At 47.1% G+C, this 19,720-nt stretch overlaps 1 protein-coding gene across 2 annotated transcripts in view; it reads left to right on the forward strand.

Annotated features, from left to right (window-relative positions):
- GALK2 (galactokinase 2) overlaps positions 1 to 19,720 on the forward strand; it is a 400,864-nt gene that overhangs the window by 88,893 nt on the left and 292,251 nt on the right. For both annotated transcript variants that reach the window (XM_073568463.1, XM_073568464.1), the window contains one exon: positions 3,048 to 3,138. In XM_073568463.1, the coding sequence (XP_073424564.1) occupies positions 3,048 to 3,138 (91 nt within the window). The remainder of the gene's footprint in view (positions 1 to 3,047; positions 3,139 to 19,720) is intronic.

Genomic DNA, 19,720 nt, shown 5'->3' on the forward strand with positions numbered 1-19,720 from the left:
CGCAGCAAACCCTTTGTGGGACTGTAGCCACTCAGTCGCTTCCGCTGGATCCGTAAAAAACAAAATAGAACCCTCGTGAACCACCCGGAGCCGGGCCGGATAGATCATCGAGTACATAACATTCCTCTCCTGGAGCCGCTTATTGACTTCCATGAACTGTGACGGTTGTTTCTGAAGTTCCATAGAGAAGTCCAGGAAAATCAACATCGTGGCATTGTTAAACTTGATAAGATTTTTTTGCCGTGCTAGACGCAGAGTCACATCCCTGTCTCTGCAGTTGAGGAGACGTGCCAGGAAAGGTCTAGGTGGGGCTCCTAGTAAGGACTCTGTGAGCCATTTCCACAGCAAATGTTGGGGAGAATTCGTCTCCCAGAGTAGTTTTAAACCAATCTTCTAGAAACTGCTCCGGATATTGACCTTCCGAGCGTTCAGGCAGTCCAATAACTCGGATATTATTATTATTCTGTTCTCCAGATCATCTGCTTTTTGCCTCCATGCGTTCATAGAGCCCACCACTTTCGTTAGTTTGGCTTCCATAGGTGTGATGGTGTCTTCTACCTGGGGCACCCTTGTCTTCACTTCTGTAATGCGCCCCCTCATGGCCTGCATATCTTGCTGGAGACGCCCCACCTCGGTATACACGTCCTCTATCTTCCCAGTCAAGGATGTCCTGGTTAAAGAGATGGCCTGCATCAGTTGTTCGGACGCATGCTTAAGGATTAATTCCTCCTGCTCACTCTCCTCCTCACCCCCCAGAAGGGCGACTTTTACGCTGAGCCTGTGAGGGGTTATTTCTGAGGGACCGTGTAACATCAGAATGGTCTATTCTAGCAAACGCTTTCAATTTTTCAGCTGCTCCTGACCCCTTGGCGCGATTAATTTCAGTAGCAATATGGCACAACAGGGTATCAGGAACGGTACACTCCGGGGTACTCTGGTCCAAAGTTATAAGCGTAGCAGGGCTATCATATAATGGTGGCAGAGCCCCAAGAGCAGCACAGATCTGAAGGGCCACGCAGAGAGGTAATGTCCGGCTCTGAGCAGCAAACAAGGGCCCCTATGGCCAGGAGGGGACCCACAGTGCCCGCAGAGACAGCAGCCAGAGAGGGCTCTGGGGACCAGTAAAGTAATAGCGCTGGCAGGCCAGGTGACTTAACTAAGGGAGGAGCGCGGGGCCCAATCTTCCAGAGCACTCACCGCTTGTCCCCCACAGATCTTAAGGATGTGTGCTCACCGTCCGTCAGCACTGCAGTGATGGGAGCTGGCGCTTTGTCTCTCACAGGCAGAGCGCGCAGTTCTAAAGATGGCCGCCGCCTCGTGCAGGCCCCGCTGGCCGCCCTGGTCTTCACAACTGCCAGCTCAGGGGAACCCAACAACGTCTTCCCGCGGAGTTTCAGGAGTGCTCCGGAGTCCAGGGGAGTCTGGATACCGGTATGTCGCGGTGATATGGGTCCGCTGGCCGGATAACATCAGGATGCCAGGAGCTCTCCCCAAGTGCGTCCTCTCTCCGCCACTACATAGCCACGCCCCCCACAAAATAACCTTGATAGTTTCGGCCTACTATAACTTCTCTAGTAGTCAGTGGAAATACTGGAATGTTTGGATGACTGTCGATCGGTAAATAATTAATGATCTTCGGTCATTTAATAGCCTGTTTACACAGGCAGGCATTGCTTGATGATCCGCACTGACTGAGCTGTAATAGGTCGTATACTACGCATGGGGTTCAATTGTTTTGGCAGTGCGAGTCTTATTTACATAGGACGATGCCCTGACAAGAACGATGATCCGTGGTACAGCACAAAAGATCATTTCACCTAAAGAATGATTTTTTTTCTCCGCTCGTCGGGTGATCGGCAGCCTGTCTAGACTGCAGGATTAACATGGAACAAGCATTCCCAGGATAGCTCGTTCATGATAATAGTGAAATGTTAATGAACTTAACAGCTGTGATTCCTCAAAGCTATTATGCCAGAAATTTGATGCGAAACGCTTTGAAAAATCACAATTTTTTGCACAATGTGTAGTTGTGGAAAAACTTTGTAAACTTTTGGTGTCTTCAAGGCTGTTTCGGCAAACCACCAAAATGGCAACCCTGCCTGTTCCTCTAATTCCTGATGGGCTGAAAGACGCACAACACTTTTTTAAGACATTCATGATTCATTAACAGGCATTTGTCTCACTCAACACAACCCCTCATCAAGACTGGAACGAGTAATGCCATTCGTGATGAATTGGGGGACTAAAATTTTATGGGTTTTAGTCAAAACTGTAAAAAAAAAAAATGTTTGTAATTAAAACCTTATTGTCAGCATCACCACTACAGAGTCTTCTGTGATTTTATAAGGTCGTGCCACTTATGAATGGATTGTGCTGCACTTGCTAACAGAAAGGTATCGTGTAGAGCTGGGGTGATGGGCACTGTAAAGATGTAATATTGCTGAATGCCAACATTGGGGAAATTATGTTGCAAATGACACTTGGCCATGATGATGAATATTGCTCTTTCTTTAGGCAAATAATCATAATATGTTCTTATCAGTTGTTACTGCAATCCCATCTGACTTGGCGGCATTCATTATTATACATTGTGCGGTCTGTAGATCTTCCGAGACTACAAGCTTACATAGTAATTAAGGTTGAAGGGAGACTTTAAGGCCATCTAGTTCAACCCATATCCTATCCTAACTTGCCCTAACATGTTGATCCAGAGGAAGGCAAAAAAAAACCTTGTGGCAAACAGCTTGTCTATATATTTTTAGTGCAAGTATACTATGTATAAAAAATTTCCTGTTCTACTCTATTTTTACATTCTTTACAGTTCTGTTATTTAAAAACCTTATTTTTTTTATTACTGAATTTGGAAAAAAATGAAAAAAACTAAATACCTGCTTATGTGTTATTTGACAAACATTATGTCTCCAGTTTCCATCTTCCTGCTAGAACATATTTTTCTTGACTGTCTTGCCCTATTTTGCCAGGATGTGGCAGCCAAGAGCTATGAAATGGTCCATTTTCCTGACTGTAACTTTTTCTTCTCTTTATAGGGACTTTTCCTTAGATCTCAATGACGTTCAGATTAATAAGACAAAACCTTTGTGGCACAGTTACTTTCTGTGTGGACTGAAAGGAATTCAGGTAAATAATATTCTGAAGGATGCAATGACTTCTTTTGTTCAGCTGTCTACTGCACATTTCCTTTGAGGAGATTATAATGATACATTCACTGTTATTTCTGTACGTTTATCAAATCTCATACTAATAGCTCACCATATAGAGATACCGCATGCACCCTGGTAACGCTGGAAGGAGTTAATAACATTAGAGAAGACTTCGTTCTGTGGAGGCATCCTGCTTTAATAATGAGCAGACCTTCAGCAAGTCCATCTGTGACATGTGCATGGGTAAACTCATTTAAAAGCAATTGTCAGTCAGCATCCTATGATTCAACGATACAAATGACATCATGCCTAATAAGAAAGTACACTGATTAACTGGAAAACAGAGAGGTAATTGAGAACTTGGGTTCATGCAAATCTAGACTTTAATTTCCATGCTAGTCTTTGCAAAAGGAGGTCAAAAGCCCCGCAACATTCCTCTGATTGAAGATGACAACTCTAAAACTTAAGAAAAGATAAATTGCTGCAGCCCCCATCTATCACAGTGACATGAGTTCTGAGTATCCCGCCTTGTATTCTGGCAATAATTTTCAAATATGATTGATTAGCATTTGCATTAATAATGTGATTTGAAGAGATATTGCAAGCATGTTCTAGAGAAGAAAACTTAGGTACTCTGAAAAAACCCCCTGCAGTATGGCATGGTTATTTCTTATATCTAAAAGCTAAAAATTAAGATTTTACTTAGAATTAATTACTCTTATCTTTGCTTCTCCTACATGCTTCAGCCCCACAGCACTTCCAATGCAAAGCTGCCTCCTATAACTGCATCTGTTGTGCACAGTTTTAGGTCAGCAGTGTAATTGTGCTGTAGGTCTGAACTGTCACTCAATCAGCAGTGCCTTCCCTATGTAGGTAATAGCAGGTACGCAGGATGCTGTCACGAGACTGAGTTGAACTTTGGCTAGAGAACTTTTATAAATTTAAGCCGCTAGGGCTATGCTAAGCAACCAAAAACAATAACCGCTATTGTCCTCGCTGGGACTCTGCACAAACAAACACTTTAAAAGAGAACACGACTAATCCGGCAAAAGCTGGTTGCTATAGGGCCGCGATATGGCCGACTACGGGTCTTTATTTCCTATAGTGTCACTTATCCGTCCTGACGTCCCTCGGCGTCTCTGATGAGGCTGCGTTGGTGTCGCAGCCGCTGGGCCCAGCTGCTGAAGATCTGTCGTAGTCTTCGGGCACCCCAGCGCCCAGGAGGAGTTGGGACACAACAGGCCCTGAGGAAGTCCTTTCATGAGGTAACCCCCTGTAGAAACAGTGGGGTTCTGCTCGTAAGCGAGTTTAGTGAGACTCCAGTCTCCAAGCAGGGTTGTGTCGCAGTTACCAGGAGTGGCGGTTGGTAGGCCACGTGCACAGCCTGGGCCTAGGCAAAGAGTTTCTCTGTAGGCGAGAAGTAGGCCCCAACTGCCGACTGCAGCGGGGTGACGTCCACTGGGCCGGTGATGCGAGTGGCGGTGGACAAGCCGCAACAGGCTGGAGCACAGCGGTAACAGCTGCGGACGACTGTGGGCAGGAAGTGACCCCGGATTGGAGTGAAGCGACATTCTCTTGTTGGTAGGTTCGGCGCTTACTCTCCCCAGGCCACTGTAAGTCTCCCCTCTGCCGATGGTCTCCTCTCTGGTCACCGTCTGTCACTCTGGCTCTCTCAAACTCCCACAGTCTCTTGCTTCGTGTCTACCGTTCCGCCAACTGACTCCCCTGTGCGCTCCCTGTCCCTTTTATACTCGCCCCTCCCCTTGCTGTGCTGTCACTCCGAGCAGTTCACTCTCCTCTTCCGTTTCCCGGGTACTGTTCCCTTAGGAACCTAGATGGCGGTCCCCTTGGTTCCGGCCTGGACACTCTGCGTGGGCCCTCCTCCCTACACTCCCCCATTCTGTATGTTCACCAGTCCTCGGGCGAGGGCCTCAGTATACTTGGGTTGGTCTGCGGAGATGTCAGCTTTTGTTGCCATATGAACTGGTCCTGTTCGTATCGTTCGGGGGGTTTGCCGGCTGTTGACCGCTCGGAGCGTCTTAGTTCGACTAGGGTGGAGTCTTCTGGGGTGGTGGACGGTGGTGGGCTAGCTGGTTCGGGCAGGCTAATTGTGTCAGTTGGTTTGTCATTGAGTAGAGAGCCCCTGGATATTGTGGGGAAGTCTTCGTCGTCGTCCGGGTCCCAGAGCACAGGCAATGGTTCAGAGACATGAGTAGGTTCAGGTTGTTTCGGGTCAGTGGAAGTACATGGGCGTAACATATTACGGTGCACAATGCGAGTAGGCAGCGTTTCGTCTTTCTCGGGTCGTATCTCGTACACAGGTCCTTCAGGGTTTATACGGCGTAGGACCCGATAGTGACTCTCTTCCCAGCGTGGCTCTACTTTGTTCTGGGGGCGTTGGTCTAGTACGAGTACTCGGTCTCCGCTTTGGAGGTTGGGAGGTGGAGATAAATTCTTTCCTGGGTGTTCTAAGTCTTGGAGTTTGGTATAGATGATTCAATGAAGAGTTTGCAGCCGGTGTCGGTGATTTCGGACCCATGATGATACTACGATCCAGGACTGAGGTTCCTCTGGGTCCAACTCTACCTCCGAGATCCCTTTGCCTTCTCGTCCGAATAGCAGGGAGTAGGGGGTATAGCCGATAACTCGATGTACTCGGTTGTTATAAACCCATACTAATTCAGGGACATATTCAGGCCAATGGGCCTTCTTGTCACTCTCCAGATTACGCAACATTTGGATTAATGTCCGACTAAATCGTTCGCAGGCCCCGTTTCCCTGCGGGTGGTATGGCGTGGTCCGGGATTTGTCAATACCGTAGAGACGGTGTAGTTCCTCCATAATTTTTCCCAAAAAACATGCTCCTTGGTCGGAATGTATCCATTGAGGGCAGCCGTAAACTTGTATGAAGTTTCTACAAATTGCGGAGGCTGCCGACTCCGCGGTCTGGTCTCGATTGGGAGTGACCCTGTGCGAGCGGTTTGGCTAATTCGTATAGGCGGCAGGCCCGGCAAGTCTCGTCCACAACAGCATGCAAGCGTGGATGGTAAATTATCTGTTGTAACCATTGCAAGGTCTTTTGAGCTCCGAAATGAGCCCCTTTTTCGTGGGCTTCTCGAGCCAGTTCGTTAAGTTGGGCTCCAGGCGCAACTACCTGCCAAATCGTCATAGATGTTGTTATTGATGTCATTTTACGATACAATAGTCCTTTTCTGATAACCAGCCTCTCCCATTGTCGTAACATCAGCGACATGTCCTGAGTCAAAGTCTGTCTTTGGGAGTCAGTGGGCAGTTTGCCAGTGGCGACCCATTTCTGGAGAAGTCCAATTTCTTCGTCTTCTTGCTGCTGTTCGATCCATTTATCACGGGATTGCTCCAGCATGCCCCCTAGGGTCTCCGAGGGGAGTACTTTCTGGGTGGCAGCTGTGTGCACGGCAGCGGTGAGGGCGAACAGTATCTCTTCCCCTTCTAGTTCGTCGTCTTAACTCTTCCCTGGGGTTGTATGTCGAATCCTGGAGAGGGCGTCAGCGTGTACATTCTCGGCCCCCCTTTTATAGATGATTTTATAGTTGAATTTCGCCATCCTGGCCACCCATCTTTGTTCCAGGGCCCCCGGTTTGGCGTTTTCCAAATGAGCCAGCGAGTTGTCGGTCCGCACCACTACTTCGGAGCCTGCCAGGTACTCTGCGAACCGCTCCGTCATGGCCCACACTACTGCGAGGAGCTCGAGCTTAAAGGAGCTGTAATTGTCACGGTTGCGCTCGGAAACATGGCGTGAGTGGCTTCCATACGCGATCTCTCTCTCCCGGCCGTCTTGAACTTGTGACAACACAGCCCCCAGCCCGTGAAGACTCCTGTCAGTGTGCAGGATGAACGGTTGCGAGAAATCCGCATAAGCTAACACCGGAGCATCTGAGAGCGCAGCCTTAAGGTCTTGGAAGGCCTCTTCTTGAGGTTGTAGCCACTGGATTTTTCGTCCATTTGCCCCAGCGGGAGCCCCCTTCAGCAGGTCGTGCAGGGCTCGAGCTCGACATGCAAAATTCTTTATGAAATGACGGTAGTACCGGCGAACCCCAGGAAGGCCCGCACGTCTTTTATCGTCTCGGGGGTGCTGGCCGAGTACCTGCCCCAACCCGCTTCAGGTGGTTCTCAAACATTGCAACATAGATGATGATATCGTCTAGATATATCAACGTGGCCTCAAAATTGAGATCTCCCAGACACCTCTCCATCAACCGCTGAAAGGTCCCCGGGGTGTTGGCCAGTCCGAACGGCATTCGATTGAACTCAAATAGTCCCATAGGAAGTATGAACGCCGTCTTAGCCCTGTCTTCTTCTGACATGGGCACCTGTCAGTACCCACTGGCCAGGTCCAAAGTCGAAAAATACATTGCCTTCCCCAAGGCGGACAAGGATTCTTCTATTCGGGGTAGTGGGTACGAGTCTTTGATGGTGCAAGCATTCAGCTTTCGATAGTCCACGCAGAATCGTAAGGTGCCATCCTTTTTGCAGACCAACACAATGGGAGCCGCCCAGGGGCTTTGGCTTTCTCGAATAACTCCCTTTTGTAGCATTTGGGCCAGCAAAGTTTTCACCTCTTGTTAGAGTTGTGGAGGATCTGTCGATATCGTTCGCGGATGGGGGCCGCTCCTGCCGTGGGAATTCCATGAGTGATAGCGGTGGTACATCCAAAATCTTCCTCATGACTAGCAAATACCTCGTGGTACTGTCCGAGCAGTGTTTTTATCTGGGAAAGCTGAGCTGAAATTAGTCCGGAGAGTTCGGCCCACATTTGTTCCAGGATGTTTTGACCCTTCGCCTGAGTCGAGATTTCGGTAGCCTGTAGAGTTCGGATAGTTACTTTTATTATTATTATTATTATTATTATGCATTTATATAGCGCCATTTATTCCATGGCGATTTACATGTGAAAAGGAGAAATATAGACAAGGGTCCCATGGGTCCTCGGATTGCACTCTAAATTGAACCACAGGGGCTGGCAGCACTTCTTCCAAAGGCCTTACTAGCTTGGCCAGTTCGGTCCAGGCTTTCAGGACGATGTCTTGGTCTTCAAGGTTGACGCAGCGCACCAGGACGGTCCCTTTTTGCACTATGGTCAGGGAGCGGGCCACCAGTATGCCAGGAGGCAAGCGCTCCGAGTAGCATGGCTCCACCTGCATCTGTACGCCCTCCAAGGGTATCGAGGCTCGAACTGGCAGGGCCATCACCATCTGCCCAGGAGGCAGTACAAGCAGGGGAAACGCTGGCTTGATGACTTTGCCCAGAGCCTCGCCCTCCCGGCAGTCCTGATGTACTCGCACTTCCCGCACCAACTGCTGGAATACCTGTCCTTGTGCCGTGCGGGAACCCCACTGCTTCAGGATCTTGTGCGTGGGATCATTGAGGAGCAGATTGCCGAACTCCCGTAGTATATTCATGCCCAGAATGACTGGATGCTGCTTATCGGTTTCCCCTTGGGTCAGTACCACTCCCCTGCGACCGAGGGATTTACCGCACAGCGTCACCTGTACCCACACCACCCCGGCAACAGGGACTGGTAGTTGATTGGCGGCTACTAGTCTGATCATGGGTCCCCACTGGGGTCTCGCTGCCTCGGGGAAATTTTGCTGGAAATAAGTTGCAGGCATAGTTGTCACTTGTGACTCCGTGTCCACTAGGCACCGGACGGCCCGACCCTCTACTTCTGCCTATACCACCGGACATTTTGCGACCAAATCTTCGGGACTTCCACCACCCCTAATCGTGGTTTCTGGCTCTGAGCGGCGTCCCCCCAGCCCGGAGCCCTCTAGTTTAATGGCCGCCGAGGTGGGTATCTCCCACGCCCCGGACACTCTCGGGCGAAGTGGCCCGGCTCCCCGCACTCATAGTACCGGGTCTGCGCAGACCAACCGCCCCGGGTGGAACGGGGCCCCCAGGGGCCGGGATTGAAACTAGGCCGTCCAGTCTCGGACTCAGTCCTTCACTTCACTTCGGCCAACTCGCCCTTGATGTTCTTCAATTCTTGTTTCATCTCCTCCACCCATTGAGGCTCCCCAACTGCGTTCACGGAAGCCTCCACACTCCGGACCTTCCCCACGGGGACTGCCATTCCCTGCTCCTGCTATCGAGTGCGTGCTTGACTTACCACCTCTGAAAAGTCTATATGGGGATTGATTCTGACCTGCTCCCCTAATGCCTGCTTTACTAACGGATCCCGCAGTCCAGTCACCAACAGGTCGCGTAGGGTAATGTCAATAGGTCCTACCCCTACGCCGACCTTTCTTTCAATGGCCGTATGCAACTCTTGGAGGACATTCATATACTGGGTGATGGTCTCCCCCTCTCCCTGCATCCGACTGAACAACCGGGTCCTTAACTCTCCCACATTAGTTGGGTCCCCAGGTGTTGCGGTGTCCCGGGGGCCTCAACATTACTGAATTCTGAGCCTCCCCATCTAACGCCATGAGAGCTACTTCGGCTTCCACGTCAGGAGTCATCGGGTGCATCCGTTCCGCCAACTGACTCTCCTGCGCGCTCCCTGTCCCTTTTATACTCGCCCCTCCCCTTGCTGTCCTGTCACTCCGAGCAGTCCACTGTCCTCCTCCATTCCCCGGGTACTGTTCCCTTAGGAACCTAGATGGCGGTCCCCTTGGTTCCAGCCAGGACACTCTGCGGGGGCCCTCCTCCCTACACCTACAGCAATCAGGAGCTGGGGAGCTGTGCTCCTGAATGTCACTCAATCAGCAGTACCTTCCCTACAGCAATCAGGAGCTGGGGAGCACTGTGCTCCTGAATTGTCACTTAATCAGCAGTGCTTTCCCTACGGCAATCAGGAGCTGGGGAGCGCTGTACTCCTGGACTGTCACTCAATCAGCAGTGCCTTCCCTACGGCTATCAGGAGCTGGGGAGCGCTGTACTCCTGAACTGTCACTCAATCAGCAGTGCCTTCCCTACAGCAATCAGGAGCTGGGGAGCGCTGTGCTCCTGAACTTTCACTCAATCAGCAATACCTTCCCTACAGCAATCAGGAGCTGGAAAACGCTGTGCTCCTGAATGTCACTCAATCAGCAGTGCCTTCCCTACAGCAATCAGGAGCTGGGGAGCGCTGTGCATCTGAACTGTCACTCAATCAGCAGTGTCCTCCCTACAGCAATCAGGAGCTGGGGAGCTCTGTGCTCCTGATTGGGTGGCAGATTTGCCTGTATACCATTGGAAGCGCAGTGACACGGAATCTCACAAGAGAAGCGAAGTAGGGGGTCGAGGACTGGTAGTTATGATTGGGGAGGTATGACGAAATTTGGTCAGAGATGTACAGTATTGAGGCAGGTTATGGACATTATTAAACAATATTTAAAGGGAACCTGCTATCAAGATTTAATATGTTAAAATAAAGTTATGGTCGTAATGGCGCTTTTATACTGATTTAATAGATAGCTGTAGGACATAAATCCGTATCCTGGTTATTGTTTAATTCACTTTAGAAGTTTTCGTACTATATCCTCTTTGTGCATTGGACAGGACTTTGGGGCAGGAATATGGGTAAGGTTTTAGGTTCTGCCGCGGCTCCTCTGTGTTTGTACGAGCCTCCTATAACAAAGTTCACGCTAGCGCTGGGAGTGGTTGCGGACATTCATCTTCACAGTGCTCTTCAGCAAAATGGCGCCTGTGGCGGTGTATGCTCAGATTGACAGCAGAATATCTTCAGTAAAATGGCAGCGGTGGTGGCGCATGTGCAGATTCAGACCTCGGCTCAATGATGAGCCGACCTTTCAATCTGCGCACTCACCGCCACTGGTGCCATTTTACTGAAAAGCATCGGGAGATGAATGCGTGCAAGCGCAGCCGGCGGCAAGAGTGGCACTAGCACAAACTTTAATAAAGGAGGCTTGTACAAAGGCAGAAGGGCTACAGCAGAACCGAAAACCCTACCCACATTCCTGCCCAAAAGTCCTGCCCAATGCAAAGAGGCTATTATACCCAAACTTTTACCGTGAATTAAGCAAGAACCAGGATGCAGATTTCTTCCCTACAGGTATCTATTAAATCAATATAAAGCACCATTATGACCCTACCTTTATTTTAACATAATAATCGTGATGACCGTTTCCCTCTAAAGGGGCATTTCTGCTAAGATTTTTTTTTTCATATATTACCGAGTAGTATGTGACTTTCACATGCAATTTAAAAAAATAAATTGGGAGTTTGTGTTTGTGGTATCATTTTTTTAATCCCTGTGTGTAAACGACTTCCTATCCAGTATCTCCAGCATCCTCCCTGCATTTACTAGTATCACTGAGGTTAAGGAATCACAGCTCTCTGTCTGACCTAAAGTCTGACTTTAAGAGAAGATAGGGATGCTGAACGCATGAAAGCAGCACACCTCCCTGTGTAATTGTTACCTTTCTTATATAACGTAAGGCGCTTTATTCCTGTACAGTGGTGCGCGCTGCATATGGAAGACTTGAGGTGCAGTGCAATAGATTAGAATAACGTAAGAAATCCTTTTTTTAAACTTGGAGCCATATGATCTCAGCAGTTCACACTATTGTAGGCAACGGAGCGGTAACCCAGCTTCTCCTCTGCTCGGTTCAGAGCTGTTACTAGTCTGGCGCAAGCAGCAGGAAGGCACACGAAATAATATGTAATAGTTTCATTTGGTCTTAATTCTGCTGTTCTCCAGAATCTGTTCCTGCCACATATCTGGTGTATGAATCTACCAACTTTGATTCGGTGCATTTTGACCTGTCAAAGTAGCAGAAAATCAGATCTAGGTTTGCACGAGAAATGTGCGCTGTGTTCACTGATTTAACAAAAAAATCACACACTCAATTGTTGACAATTTTTTTGTTGGCGGCTTTCGTCTTGTAGCATTTCATCTTAACTATTAGTGTTTGGTGATTTTTAGGTCCCGCAGAGAAGTGAGGACAGAAACTGAAATAATTGAACACCGTACGCAGAGCATGCTGCATTTAAACAAAAGAAATGCCACTTATGCCATCTGGCATTCTTTGGCAAAAAGTTACAAAAATGTGAAATGTGAATCTAGCCTAAATACTATTGAAATTTAAAAAGAACCTATCATCAATCTAGGGCTGCTATTCATAATTAATAAAAAAAAGTGGGCAGCTCCACTTGGGTGCTGGGTAACTCCAAGTTCTTGCCAAATCCGCTTATAAATGCTCCTAATGCTCCCAAAAAAGGGCCGACTTTCTTCAAAATTGGGACCAAACTTCTGCTGTTAACGAATCCTAGCATGCAGAGAGGAATCTCACAACCCTCCATGGCTGCTTTCACAGTAAGGCTGGAGTCGCATTAGCACATGACTTCCAATGAGAGAGCATCCAATGAGATACGGTAATGACACTTGGATCCAGTGTGAACCGTGTGTCAGTGCTTTTTGCTCCGATCCACTCTCCTAACAGGATCAGAGCACAGCTGGGAAGGAGACGGAGAAATGTAATCTCCTTCATTGCCGGCGTCCGAGGGAAGCGCACTGCACTTGGGTGATAGCTGAGTGTGATGTTTGACGCACACCCATAGACTTATATGGATGCGTGCAATACGAATTTCGCATGCAGTTGTAGCATGCTGGTTTTTGTTCCACGTCTGAACATGGTCCAATCGGAGCAGGAAAACAAAACACCATTGTGAACACAAACATAGGATTAAATTGGTACGAATGCAATATGATTTTTAATTGAATTGCATTCATCCGATTTAATTGCAAGTGGGAACGAGCCCTAACAGATTGCTATAGGGCTACGTGCACACAATTCAGTATTTGGTCAGAATTTTTCCTCAGTATCTGTAAGCCAAGACTGGGTGGGTGATAAATACAGAAGTGGTGACGTGTTTCTATTCTACTTTTCGTCTACCTGTTCCACCCATGTCTTTGGTTCAAAAAAAACTGTTGTAAATTACCATATTTTTCGGATTATAAGACACACTTTTTTTCCCCAAAATTTCAGGAGAAACTAGGGGTGCATCTTATAATGCGGATATACCTTACCGGCCGCAGGCTGGGATGAGGGGGTGTTCGGATGTGCGGTACGGCGCGTCACTACGGGCTTTCAGTGCTGCAGGTGTTCGGTGCTGCGAGGGCTCTGCCGACATCTTAGTTACGGTACATCGTTTCCTATGCGGTGTACATTCCACCGCATAGGAAACCATGTACCGTAACTGCGGGGGCTTTGGGCTTTCACAAGATGTCAGCAGAGCCCCCGCAGCACCGAAGACCCGCAGCAGCGCACCGCACATCTGAACACCCCCTCATCCCAGCCTGCAGCCACAATCCACTCTTGCCTCCTCCAGCGGTGACCCTGGGACCCCGCTTTACCGCAGCCACCACCCCCGGTAAGCAATAAGACGCAAGGATTATAAGAAACACCATCAATTTATTAAAAAATGTTTTTTTTTCCCTATTTTTGGCCTCAAAATTTGGAGTGCGTCTTATAATTCGTTGTGTCTTATAAAGCGAAAAATACTGTACTGACCAAATACTGAATGTGTGAACGTGGTTTAATAATATTACTGTTCTGTACCAGATTAGTGCGTGGCCAATTCTGGATTAGTGCAAACATCTCTGTTTCACTGTGAGAGAGGCCAAGCAAAGTTGAGGAATCCGGCTCTGCATGATGTGATCCCACAACCGGGAGGTTCGGTCCAGATTTTGGTAGCAATTTGGGTTCTGTCGGGGACTTGGGCATTAGGAGCATTTATAAGTGGGATAGACACTAACTTATATGGAATAAAATCATCAGTCTCAAGGCTTCCCAAGCTTTTATTAAATATAATCGACCTCTCCAGATTACCATGGGCAATCCTTCAAAAAGAAAATAAACATTCACCTATTTTTTTCCTCAATTCTCTGAGATATTTATATATTTCTTTTTTTTCCTTTTTTTCTTTCTTTCTTTGTATGGTATGCCTGCTACATTGTTATACAAGGAAAATTCCAAGATTGCCAAATAGCATGCAGAATTAGCATTGGTGCAGAGGAAAGTGCTCTGTTTGTATGTTTTAAATTAAGTGACCCTTAATGTGTTTATAAAAGCAGCAACTGAAAGTTAATAGCAAGAGAAATTTTCTGTTTCATTTCTCTCTGCTCTGAAATTGTTTTGTGGGTCTGTAGCTCTGCAATTGATCCTTATAAAAATAACCACCCCAAACCAAACTAAAAAGCTGCAGAGCAAGCATGATTGACTCTTTAACACAAACACGGCTTAAGGGGATCAGCTGTTGTATACTGGATACTGAGGTTTTAAGATAACACATATGAAGCAGGTGGGGTCTATCCTACAATGTTTGGGATATTGGGAACAGCGAAGCTGACTCCCAAGCCAAGGCATGGCATTAACATAAGCTGTAACATTAGACATCTTTCTGAAAATAGCACGGAACTCCAAATGGCATTCCTGTAACGGCTGTAGAATATAGATTGTTCTAGCATCCATCTGTAAACTGAAGATGGGGCTTGGTGCAAAAAAGCTAAACCATTACATTAACCTCTAGAGGACATTTCTTTTCTGTCCAAAGTAGGCATATCGGGACGTAGTTTCTTTGGGACAAGTTGTGTGTTTCAAAGCCATCATTTCGTGGTACTTTTAATTTATTAAAGAGTTATTTCCACAATGCAAATGTGTGTATATATGTGTGTGTGTGTGTGTGTATGTATGTGTGTGTGTGTATGTATATGTGTGTGTGTGTGTGTGTGTATCACCAACCAATCACGAAGCATTCATTTCACTAGAGCTGTTCAAAAGAAGCTGAGCTGTGATTGGTTGCTATGAGCAACAGTTTTCCTTGCAAACAATCACTAAGCATCTCTCATTTCGCCAGAGCTGTTAAAAGAAGCTGAGCTGTGATTGGTTGCTGTGACCAACAGTTTTCCCACTTGACAACACCTCAGCAGACACTGACATGGTGGGAGAAATATAGAATCACTGGGAACATAAGCTCCCAGCCATTGTCTGCCCCCCTGAAAGGAGCAGAGAGCACATGACAGAAATGAATCACCCCTCCCGTGCCCATATACCCATCACATATCCTCCATACTGTAGGCACATCTTTCCACTTAAAGGGATCATTGGTATGGACGTCAGAGCAAATCCATCCAGCGCTTTGGTTTTGACCCCAAGCCTCTCTTAAAGGGATCCCCGGTATGGAAGTTAGGACCGTTCCACTCAGCTCTGTGGTTCTGACCCCAGGGTCTCTTAAAGGGATCATTGGTATGGAAGTCAGGGCAAATCCATCCAGCACTTTAATTCTGACTTCAGGGTCTCTAAAAGGGATCCCCGGTATGGAAATCGGGGAAATGGCTTTCAAATGCTCTGGTACTGACCCCAGGCTCTCTTAAAGGGATCTCCTGTATGGAAGTTAGGGCAAATCCCTCGGCCCTCTGATTCTGACCCCATGGTTCTATTAAAGGGATCATTGGTATGCAAGTCAGGGCAAATCCACTCAGGGCGCTAGTTCTGATCCCAGGCTCTCTTAAAGGGATCCCCGGTATGGAAGTTAGGGCAAATCCACTCAGCGCTCTGGTTCTGACCCAAGTCCTCTCTTAAAGGGATTCTCGGTACGGAAGTAAGGGAAAATCCACTCTGCACTTTGGTACTGACCCCAGGCTTTTCTTAAAGGGATCTCCGGTATGGAAGTTAGGGTAAATCCCTCAGCGCTCTGATTCTCACCCCAGGCTTCTATTAAAGGGATCATTGGTATGGAAGTCAGGGCAAATCCACTCAGCGCTTTGGTTCTGACGCCAGGCCTCTCTTAACGGGATCCCCGGTATGGAAGTTAGGGCAAATCCACTCAGCGCTCTGGTTCTGACTCCTGGCTGACGGGATGATGTGGGATATTAGTGGTAGTTGTCTGGTGGCTCTGGCTGATAGGATGATGTGGGATATTAGGAGTAGTAGTCCAGTGGCTCTGGCTGACGGGATGATGTGGGATATTAGGGGTAGTAGTCCAGTGGCTCTGGCTGATGGGATGATGTGGGATATTCTGGGTAGTAGTCCGGTAGCTCTGGCTGACGAGATGATGTGGGATATTATAGTGAATGTTGCTATGTGGAATGGCGGGGCTCTACACTCAGCTTTATATGTAGTTATAATCATTATAATTTGTTATAACTAACTTATCATAACTGTTGTTAATATACACACATATCCCAACATAAAGATTCTTTCTTGCATCTTTGTGGTTTTTCATCTCTTTCTCTACTCCTGTGCATCCAGATTCATATAATTGATTGGGCGGTCCTTTTCTAATTCTGCTAAAACTACATTTCTCAGCAGCACACCGCTTCTCTTTTGTGCTGCAGACCCCTCCCTCTGATCTTCTGTGTCACTTCACTACTGATACTCCGCAGCATCTATTTAGGAAATGAATGAATTGTAACCTACTTCCCTGTACGCCCTGTACAGTACGCTTTTTATGTTCTGCTATATACAGGTGCTTCTCAGTTAATTTAAAATATCATCAAAAGGTTAATGTTTTTTCAATCCTTAAATTCAAAAAGTCAAACTTACATATTATATAAAACCTTATTATTATTTACTAGCTGAAGAGCCCGGCGCTACCCGGGCATAGTAACTAACTATGGTTAGTTATAACAAGTTATAATGAAAAAATAAATATATATATATATATATATATATATATATATATATATATATATATATAAGCTGAGTGTATAGCCCCGCCCACTCCGCATAGCCACATTCACTATAATATCCCACATCATCCCATCAGCCAGAGCTACCGGACTACTACCCCTAATATCCCACATCGTCCCGTCAGCCAGAGCCACCGGACTACTACCCCTAATATCCCACATCATCCCGTCAAAGCCACCGGACTACTACCCCTAATATCCCACATCATCCCATCAGCCAGAGCCACCGGACAACTACCACTAATATCCCACATCATCCCGTCAGCCAGAGCCACCAGACTATTACCCCTAATATCCCACATCATCCCATCAGCCTGGGGTCAGAACCAGAACGCTGAGTGGAATGGCTGTAACTTCCATACCGGGGATCCCTTTAAGAGAGGCCTGGTGTCAGAATCAGAGCGCTGAGCAGATTTGCCCTGACTTCCATACCGGGGATCCCTTTAATAGAAGCCTGGGGTGAGAATCAGCGCGCTGAGGGATTTACCCTAACTTCCATACCGGAGATCCCTTTAAGAGAGGCCTGGGGTCAGAATCAGAGCATTGAGGGATTTGCCCTAACTTCCATACCAATGATCCCTTTAAGAGACCCTGGGGTCGGAACCACAGAGGTGAGTGGAACAGTCCTAACTTCCATACCGAGGATCCCTTTAAGAGAGGCCTGGGGTCAAAACCAAAGCGCTGGATGGATTTGCTCTGACTTCCATACCAATGATCCCTTTAAGAGGGAAGATGTGCCTATGGGGTGGAGGATGTGTGATGGATAGGCACGGGAGGGGCGATTCATTTCTGTCATGTGCTCGCTGCTCCTTTCAGGGGGGCAGACAATGGCTGGGAGCTTATGTTCCCGGGCATGCTAGATTTCTCCCACCATGTCAGTGTCTGCTGAGGTGTTGTCAAGTGGGAAAACTGTTGGACATAGCAACCAATCACAGCTCGGCTTCTTTTAACAAGCTCTAGTGAAATGAGAGATGCTTAGTGATTGTTTGCAAGGAAAACTGTTGCTCATAGCAACCAATCACAGCTCAGTTTCTTTTGAACAACTCTGGTGAAATGAAAGATGCTTTGTGATTGGTTGGTGATACACACACACACACACACACACACACATTCAGTTTTATATATAGAGATTTATTTATATAGCACCATTGATTCCTTGGTGCTGTACATGAGAAGGGATACATACAAATTACACATATCACTTACAGTAAACAAACTAACAATCACAAACTGATGCAGGGGGAGATGACCCTGCCTTTGCGGGCTTACATTCTATAGGATGGTGGGGAAGGAGACAGTAGGTTGTGGGGTTGCAGCAGCTCTGGTGATGGTGAGGCAGCAGGGTCATTGTAGGTTGTAAGCTTTCCTGAAGAGGTGGGTTTTCTGGTTTCGCCTGAAAGATCTGAATGTGGTTGATAGTCGGACATGTTGGGGCAAAGAATTCCCAAGGCTGGGGGATATTCGGGAGACGTCGTGGAGGCGGTTGGGTGAGGAACGAAAAAGTGTGGAGGAGAGAAGGAGGTCTTGGGAGGACCAGAGATTACGTGAAGGAAGATAACGAGAGATTAGTTCCGAGATACAGTGCCTTGTGAAAGTATTCGGCCCCCTGGAACGTTTCAACCTTTCCCCACATATCATGCTTCAAACATAAAAAGATACAAAATGTAAATTTTTGGTGAAGAATCAACAACAAGTGGAACACAATTGTGAAGTTGAACAAAATGTATTGGTTATTTTAAAATTTTGTGGAAAGTAAAAAACTGAAAAGTGGGGTGTGCAATATTATTCAGCCCCTTTACTTTCAGTGCAGCAAACTCACTCCAGAAGTTCATTGTGGATCTCTGAATGATCCAATGTTGTCCCAAATGACTAATGATGGTAAATATAATCTACCTGTGTGTAATCAAGTCTCCGTATAAATGCACCTGCTCTGTGATACTCTCAGGGTTTTGGTTCAAGCACAGAGAGCATCATGAAGCCCAAGGAACACAACAGGCAGGTCCGTGATACTGTTGTGGAGAAGTTTAAAGCCGGGTTTGGATACAAAATGATTTCCAAAACTTTAAACATCCCAATGAGCACTGTGCAAGAGATTATATTGAAATGGAAGGCGTATCATACCATTGTAAATCTACCAAGACCCGGCCGTCCCTCTAATCTTTCATCTCAAACAAGGAGAAGACTGATCAGAGATGCAGCCAAAAGGCCCATGATCACTCTGGATGAACTGTAGAGATCTACAGCTGAGGTGGGACAGTCTGTCCATAGGACAACAATCAGTTGTACACTGCACAAATCTGTCCTTTATGGAAGAGTGGCAAGAAAAAAAGCCATTTCTCAAAGATATCCATAAAAAGTGTCATTTAAAGTTTGCAACAAGCCACCTGGGAGACACACCAAACATGTGGAAGAAGGTGCTCTGGTCAGATGAAACCAAAATCAAACATTTTGGCAACAATGCCAATCGATGTGTTTGGCGTAAAGGCAACACAGCTCATCACCCTGAACACACCATTCCCACTGTCAAACATGGTGGTGGCAGCATCATGGTTTGGGCCTGCTTTTCTTCAGCAGGGACAGGGAAGATGGTTAACATTGATGGGAAGATGGATGGAGCCAAATACAGGATCATTCTTGAAGAAAACCTGTTGGAGTCTGCAAAAGACCTGAGACTGGGACGGAGATTTGTCTTCCAACAAGACAGTGATCCCAAACATAAAGCAAAATCTACAATGGAATGGTTCACAAATAAATGTATCCAGGTGTTAGAATGGCCAAGTCAAAGTCCAGACCTGAATCCAATCGAGAATCTGTGGAAAGAGCTGAAAACTGCTGTTCACAAACGATCTCCATCAAACCTCACTGAGCTTGAGCTGTTTGCGAAGGA

This window comes from Dendrobates tinctorius, unplaced genomic scaffold (genome assembly GCF_039654945.1).
Source record: "Dendrobates tinctorius isolate UK_male_01 unplaced genomic scaffold, ASM3965494v1 ptg000022l, whole genome shotgun sequence".
In the NCBI taxonomy this organism is placed as follows: domain Eukaryota; kingdom Metazoa; phylum Chordata; class Amphibia; order Anura; family Dendrobatidae; genus Dendrobates; species Dendrobates tinctorius.